Genomic DNA, 8,235 nt, shown 5'->3' with positions numbered 1-8,235 from the left:
TAAAAGTAGACGGGCCAAAAAATATATAACGAAACCGACGGTTTAAAACCGAACAAAACCGTTAGGTTTAAGTTTGAATTTTTTTCAAACCGTTCAAAATGGTTTGATTTAGGTTTGGATTTTTCTCAAACCGTTTTAAACGGTTTGATTTGAAAATGTAAAAAACCGGTAAAACCGAACCGTTTACACCCCTAATTGAAACCGTCAATAGGTAATGTCGACTGAGCCCCCATTTGAGCCACATTATTGTACAAATGAGAATGAAAAATATAGACATTATAAATCCCAAACAAGAGATAAAAAAATATTGCATCTTAATGTGATGAATAACGATCATATTTTTCATTTTAATGAGAAAATAATGAGGCTCAAACATGACCTAAATAGCTTTTCAAAATTGCAATTTCCGAACTCAATTTCCCTAAAGAAAGGAAAAAAAATAAAAATCCTATTTTCAAAATACGTCGCACTTGAGGGGCGCGGCCCGCATCATCTTATATAGATTTTGAAAATACGTCGCACTTGTTATGACAATTTATTGTGTACATGAAGCAAAGCTGTAATTTTATTTGTACATTCGAAATAAATATCTTTTTGCCCCGGTTTTCCTTCATATCACCAAATGATTGAAAAGTATACAGGTAAAGAGCTAATGGTATCCATGTCCGGTAACACTACTCTACACATCATCAAAAATCTATTTTCCAGTTATACGTGTGCTTGCTTCGATAAAAATAAGGATTACAACATATATGAATTGGTGATATATTTCCACTATTTTCCATGCCCCAATCGCATCAACGACGGTATCGGTAACGTTTAAAGTTGAAATATAGATGCAAGATCCCGCGTTCAAATGTACTTTTGAAGCCTTTCTTGTGCGAGTACTCCCATTCTTTGTTGACAATTCGAAATGCCTAGCACATAATGAGACCGATGAGAGAAAAGTTTCCAACATAATAGTCATTAATGGAAATATACTGGAAAACAGGAGGAGACAACTTACTATGTCTTCATACGGGGGCCCTGCATGAAACCTTATAATGCAAGTCTCAGCACTATCTCCATCCTTCTCTATGGTGTAATTAGGAGCTTTAGATTTATCAACAAGATCTGGGTAAAAGATATTGAATTTGTATCCCTGCACAATCTTGGGGGGCGGGTTGTCATGATCGTAATGAGTTTGATTATATTTGTTCCACTCATAACCGGTGTGAACACGATTAAAGTATTTGGGCTTTCTTGGCCGGTATTTATCATGCCACCAGTACACCTGTATCCACAAGCATATTAATGTACTTATAAACGTCGAAAATAATTGAAGAAGTTTCTGATTTGTCAACATAACTTGGGGAATGCAATTCTACCTGGGAATCAAGGTTAATTTCATCAGTTGAGCCAAATACAGCATCACCTTCCTCCATGGTTCCCATGGCTTTCAAAGCTGTCTTCTCAAAGTTATCTTCAGGAGTAGGCCTTGATGCCAATTCTTGAACTCGGCGTTCTTCCAATACAGCCATACGTTTCCTCTCCTGTGTGTGCATGTGTGTATTTTTAGTTCATAAACTTCGAAGGCATGCTCATCTTATATGTGATTGAGTCCACTAAATCCAATCACATTTTGATTGTATCATAGGGAAAAGAAAGGAGGGAGGGGGGGGATTGAATCAATGCATCTTATTTTACCTAGCAAGCCAACAAGTGAAAACATTTTACACGGCATTTTCTTTATTTTATGTGGGAAAACCCTCAATCAGAAGTCTAAAAAGAGCATAAATGGCAGTTGAAAGTGATTGAAAGCTAGTATTACAAGCACATTCCTGTCCTCTTCACAGTCAATTGAATCTTCATCTCATTTAATTGTCCAGGAAAAAATTGAAGAAAAACAAGGGTGTTTGATAATGGGATATTTGTGAGTATCTCAAGAGAGATTGGCTTATCCTATTGGCAGGACGAACGAGAGTTGTAAGCAAAACAAATCAAACTGTCCTCAGTTATTTCCCCATTTCCGCACTGTTTAGCCAGGTATATGCATTTCCTTAAAAACTATACTAAGCTTCTTACTTTACCTTTTACCTAGTAATCAAACAAGTGGCAACATTTTATTCCACATTTATTTAGTAGAATGCCTTGGTTCTAAAAGAGCATACATGGCAAGTGAAAGGGCTTTGAAGATAAATTACCAGCATGACCCTGTCCTCTTCAGGGTCAACTGCATCCTCGTCTTCATCACCATGTAACAGTTGCGGTGAGTACGATCCCGCCGCTGCTTCTTCCTCTTGAGACTCTTCATCCAATATGGGTTCTGGAGAGAGAGCTTCAGTACCTATACATGGAAAAACTGTCAGTTCACAACTGAATATTCAGGAAAATTAAAAAAATAGACATTATCCTTACCCATTGCATCCTGATAAGAATCCTCCTCATCATGTCTGGAATTCTGTTCCATCTTCATATCTTTGCCCTCCTCCACAGGCTTCTGTAGGAACTCCAAATGCTTCCGCAGCGTATTGGCATGGATTTCTTTCAGACAAGCCTACAGTGACATAGATTAAGGGGGTGTTTGATAGATATTTTTATGTAAAAACGTATTTTAGAATAGTAAATTGATGTGAAATGTGTTGTTGAGAAATAAGGAAAAAATTTTGATTTACGTGTAATATTATTTTAATAAAGAATGTGAAGTTGAAAAGAACAGAGAAAAATGAATTTTGAAAAAATGGCTACCAAACGAGATTTAACTGATAAAGCTATTTCAGAGTAGCGCATATGCCAGAGACTCGAGAGATAATGTCGAAGTACCTTTGCTTTGTATATATGGAGACGTTTAAGAATGGCTTCCCAATACTCGACAACCTTGGCAGTCCCAGATCTCATTTGTGACTCAATCTGGGACTGCAGGTCCTGTAGTTCATCATAAGTTTTTCCATGTAAAAGCTTCTTCACGTCAGCTTCCACACTCGCATGCAAACCCCTTTCTTCAGCAATCAACTCCTGAGGTAGATGCTCTCCACGCACTCTTGCACGTTCTAATGCATCCCTTTTTCTAGCTTCGGCCAGCTCCCAATCACAAACTACCAGTAGCGCCTGTTGAATTCCATACGCATCAGATCATTTGGAACCAACTCCAATATTCAAGAGTAAAGATAGAATTCATCTAGCCGAGATAATAATGTATAGAAGCCCTATCCATATTTTTCCCAAATGCAAGTGCATCCGTGAGAGAAAATGAGAAGTCCATGGCAGGGAAAGGATGAACCAAAAATATGAGACTCATCAAGATGCTAAACAAAAATTCTTTACGAAACATAAACTGAAGGATAACATTCCCACCAGTGGAATCATTTATATGCACAAAGAAGAAATGGAAAAGCATAAAAAAGGGTACTTCAAATGGTTAAATACTATGATAGTAGTTGTAGACTTGCATCTGAAAAAAAAATTAAATATAGCAAGCACTATGGTATATATGATGGGCCCAAGTACAGCCCGCAGGAAATTTTGTAGCTTGTGAATAAGAACACACTGTCAAATGCTTTTTCCATACCAAAACAAGAATTGACACAAGCAAGCCATGCAGCAGTTGCTCATAAATGACAAGCACAAGACAAGGGATGCACATGACGACTTCTCTCATTCCACTTTGAATGGTTAGTGGAAAGGAGAAGAAACTGTTAAGTCGAGCTTACCCTCTAATGTCGGTACATTTATGAGTACACGAAATCCTTATTAAGTGCTAACAATACTATGGGGCCAACAATATTAGCATGGACACAGTACTAACTTTTTCGGACATTTCTGGCTGTAAAGGGTAAATATGTATTCCTAAGATGCATGTAAATTATGTTTAATATGAGAAAAAATTCTCAGAATATCTAGAAAAGTTCAGCATACAAACAGGAGTGGAATAGTAAAGACCAGAATTTCATTTATAGGCGAACAATTAAGAATGAGAAGAGTTATAACATATAAAGAAGGGGTTCAAATAATCAACAAATGATAGGACAGGTCAACCATCTCTAACCTAAAATATAATAAATATTGTACAACAGAAATCAAATTTTGAAAAATCATTGATCCCCACACAGTATCTTGCTGTACAACCTACAATTCTGCACCATATAATATTTTCTAATTCGCAATCACACAAACATGACTCTCAAAACGCCCTCGTGAAACCTCCAAATGTTTTATAGGTTTTTCCATACCATGATGTATTGCATATCTACCTAATTGCAAGAGAATTGCTGAAGAACAAACAAATAATACATATGAGACAAATAAATATTACTACTAGTAGTAGAATTACACAAATCATTATATATCAATTCTCGCTGCTATGAAATAACAGAATTAATAGTTCATTGTCAGAGCATTTGAGAGTTGTCAACATCTTCATCAAAGTTTAAAGCTTTATTGAAGCATTGTTGCAAGATTAAAAAAAATAACGGAAATGTGATATGTAAATCAAGAAATAAGCAAAAATGAAGACAATGTTACATTGCTATAAATGTCATTATGCTTTATATCATTATATGTACGGAAATAAGTAATATACAAGTATAAAGAAGACATGAGACTTTCAGTATTGTACATATCATATTGTACAAGAAAATAGAGGAGATAATACCTCCCAGTATTGTACACGAGTCGGAGTTTCGCTGTCCAAATCAAGGTGCATCTTTATGTCCCCATGCAGCTCCTCCATTTCGTTTACATTCAAACCCTGATATAGGACATCGTGGTCAAATCTCAATATATTGTCAAGCGAAAACAAGAAAAAATAGTGAGAGACCCGGCGATTGCATAATGCTTCAATATCACAGTAAATAAAGGACACACTTGAAAAGTACAGTTGTTTTCCTATTAACTTACATTCTTTTTACTTGATATAAAATCCTTCTAAACTCACAGCTGCACTAACATTAAACGTACTAGGCACTTAATAATTTGAACCTTCATATTTAATAGGCTTACGTTTTCGAGACANATCGAATAGGAGGTCTTTTGATTCCTCTCTGTGTGCCTTCGGTTGAAATAGGCCACGACGCTTACTTTAGGAGCAATGATTGGAATGTGGGTTGTGTGCATTGATCCCACAACATTGCTTATCCCGGAAAAGGACTCAAAATCATCCTTAATACAATTCACCGTTTCGTCATCCGGCCACCTTAAATATTTTGGCATCAAAACATTCCTAATTGCAGAACAAACATCGAGAACAAGCTTGTGACAGGTCGAAACTCCCAATCCAAATTTCTTCGAAACAAGCCTAAGCGGTTCCCCTGTGGCCAACCGCCATATACACACTGCAACGCGTTGCCTCACAGGGACAGCATCCCTCAACATTGTATTTTCCTTGGCAACAACCGAACTCAATTCATTGCATATCAAGTCAAAAGTATCTTTTCCCATTCTAAATGCCTTCTTAAATTCCTCATCTGGGAAATCCGGACTATTACATTGATCCCACCAATCTTTCGATCTATTCTTAACCCAAAGCCGCCTTCGCGACCCTGTTGCTGGCGCTTCATCACTCGCGCCAGTTTTATCGTTACCACCTGAAATGCAATCCTCTATGTCGGCCGAGGCAAGGGCGATGGCAGTAGCATTTGATGCAGCAAACACATTGGCACGTGCCTTTCTTTTTCTAGCACCATCAACGCGATCCACATCCTCCTGATAGTCCTGCTATTGAAGACAAAATTTAACTAAATATCTATAAATGCATAACAGTTTAAACTTTTAGATGAAAAGAGTTATTACATGAAACTTGGAGTAACATACTAGCGTTGCGCTTGCCTTCTTCTTGTGATTTTCCTCTAATTGTAACCTTTCTTCTTGATGGGCCTTGGCGAATTGTTGTCCGCCGCCCTTTTCTTGATCCTCAAGCAAAATTAAAGAAGTCAAGATCTCTTTCAATCCTTTTGTCTTCACCCCACCTCGTTTTTCAACAATTTGTTCATCAACAACACTGGTATCTGTTGCATTCTCCTTTCTTCTTTTCTTCAGCTGCTGCTTGTTTTCATTCATCTGCAAATGGGTTTCTTGAGACAAGCAATCAGGATTTTCTGGGTGGAACGGGAACTTGATATACATATACAGTCGAGGTCTTTGAGGAATGTTTGAATGGAAGTGTGAACACGTATGGAAGAATGTCAATTGTCAAAATCATAAAATAGGACTTTGAGAATATCAGTTCACAGAAGAGGTGTGAACGCAAATATTGAGGAAGTTTCGAAGGTTAGGACGGTGTCACGAGGAACACAGTCTACGCGGCTTGGATACATTTAGGTTGCTTGTTGAGAGATAATTTGGAATATTGTCTTGTTATACTCTTATATATAAATGGAAAATTGTGCAACTGATTCTCAACCTATTGCCAATTGACGAGTCTATTGTCATTATAGAGATGGCAAAATGTCTTAACTTGCCCCGTAAGCAATCGAAATGAAGAACATGATTTTTACCCTAACTCTTAGTTTTTATTTTTAAATTTAAATCATTTTAAAAATAAAAAAAAATAAACCAGGATGACAAATGGAGATATTTTAATCCTCATCTACATGCAGCGAGATTGGAGATGATTATTCGTTAAGACGCGGATTCAATAACCCAAAAATCAAGCTATATAGAGAATTATATTTCTGGTACGATTTTGATTTTGAGTGTGTTTAAGAGAGTTTCCAGATATAAGTGTATAAAGTTATTTGTTTAATTTAAAATATAGTGGTGTGATTTTTACATCTCTTTGTAAAGTCGCTATAATTGGGGACAAGGAAGTGGGCAAAATCTTTTTGTTCAAATTTATCAAAAAATATAAAATGATAAGGTATTAAAATTTATTTATTCATTAGTTCTTTAAGAATACATAATCTGGTAGTTGTGGTGGTGTGGTACAAGCTGCGATTGTGTGGTGGTGAGGCAGTGTGTGTTTGTCGGGGTGGATCTGGTGTATCAATTTGACGGTGTTTTTCTACAATGCGTTGATTTGTTTAAGGTGGTGGTAGTGGTAGTTCTGACAGTGATTGCGACGGTGGTCGCAAGTGTTGGTGGTGGTCACAAATTATTTGATTAATTGTGACCATTGAATTTGTTAATATATGATCAATAACAATATCTGACCAATGAAAAAGATGAATAGTGACCAAAAAATAATATGTGACCTAAACAATTGTTCATCTGTGATCGATAATTTGATATGTGACTAACAAATAAATCGTGACTTATAAAATTTTCGATTTGTGATCGATGAACAAATTATGACTATAAGATTTTTGAACTGTGACCATAAAATAATTTGTGACGTAAAATTTATGATTTGTGACCAAAAATAATAAGTGACAAATTAAATCGGTAATTTGTGACGCAATTATATAGATTTGTGATCTACATATATTTAATTAATAAAATAATTAATTAATTTAATCATAAATAGATTTTAATAACTATCTGATTTTCGAAGTTTGAAACTTGTTTTCTTGATTTTGAAATGTATGATACTTAAATTCTTATTTATGAAATTTTTCCTTTATAAAATTGGTCAAACGGGTCTGAAAGCAACTTTTAGGTCTCAAAAGCTCATTTTAACTATTCAAATGTTGTGAGGAAAGCAAACTTGTGCCAGATTTATCTCATATCATTGAGTCTGCAATTTCTCAAGAGGAAGGACAGATGCTATGTGTTTTGCGGACTGAAGAGGAGGTTCGAACTACAACTCATTCGATACCTATGGATAGCGCACCTGGGCCTGATGGATATGGATCAGCTTTCTTTATCTAGTGCTGGGATATTATTAAAGGGGATCTAGTGGAGGCAACAAAGGAGTTTTTTGAAAGAGGGGTGCTTCCTCGATTTTATACATCATCATATATAGTGTTGATTCCAAAGGTGGAGAATCCTAGCAGTTTTGATAAGTTTCGACCAATCAGTCTTTGCTCTGTTGTGTACAAAATATTTTCGAAGATTTTGGTGCAGAGAATGAGTGTTATACTTTCTAGGATTATCTCTCAAGAGCAAGGAGCCTTCATCCCAGGTTAAAGTATTTTCGAGAACATTACACTCACTCAAAAATTAGTAAACTCTCTGAATAAAAAGGTTCGTGGTAGAAATGTGATGATTAAAGTAGATATGACTAAAGCATATGATAGGGTGGAGTGGCATTTCTTACTTCATGTTTTATCATATTTTGGGTTCCCGACGAGGTTTTGCAAGTTAATTGAACAGTGTATATCC

At 36.1% G+C, this 8,235-nt stretch overlaps 2 protein-coding genes across 4 annotated transcripts in view; one reads left to right on the top strand and one right to left on the bottom strand.

Annotated features, from left to right (window-relative positions):
• Nucleotides 1–546: 546 nt before the first annotated feature.
• The window catches only part of LOC111398528 (cactin), a 22,351-nt gene continuing 14,662 nt past the window's right edge, over nucleotides 547–8,235 (bottom strand). For all 3 annotated transcript variants that reach the window (XM_023025473.1, XM_023025489.1, XM_023025483.1), the window contains 7 exons: nucleotides 4,631–4,726; nucleotides 2,803–3,087; nucleotides 2,398–2,536; nucleotides 2,184–2,326; nucleotides 1,368–1,532; nucleotides 1,007–1,273; nucleotides 547–917 (listed from right to left, as the gene is read on the bottom strand). In XM_023025473.1, coding sequence (XP_022881241.1) covers nucleotides 798–917; nucleotides 1,007–1,273; nucleotides 1,368–1,532; nucleotides 2,184–2,326; nucleotides 2,398–2,536; nucleotides 2,803–3,087; nucleotides 4,631–4,726 — 1,215 coding nt within the window. In that variant the 3' untranslated portion in view covers nucleotides 547–797. The remainder of the gene's footprint in view (nucleotides 918–1,006; nucleotides 1,274–1,367; nucleotides 1,533–2,183; nucleotides 2,327–2,397; nucleotides 2,537–2,802; nucleotides 3,088–4,630; nucleotides 4,727–8,235) is intronic.
• Nucleotides 8,131–8,235, top strand: part of LOC111399717 (U-box domain-containing protein 34-like) — a 7,711-nt gene continuing 7,606 nt past the window's right edge. Inside the window, exon 1 of the mRNA XM_023027211.1 lies at nucleotides 8,131–8,175. Within this exon, the coding sequence (XP_022882979.1) occupies nucleotides 8,131–8,175 (45 nt within the window). The remainder of the gene's footprint in view (nucleotides 8,176–8,235) is intronic.

Source organism: Olea europaea, chromosome 1 (genome assembly GCF_002742605.1).
Source record: "Olea europaea var. sylvestris chromosome 1, O_europaea_v1, whole genome shotgun sequence".
In the NCBI taxonomy this organism is placed as follows: Eukaryota; Viridiplantae; Streptophyta; class Magnoliopsida; order Lamiales; family Oleaceae; genus Olea; species Olea europaea.
This window is presented reverse-complemented; position numbering and strand designations above follow the sequence as displayed.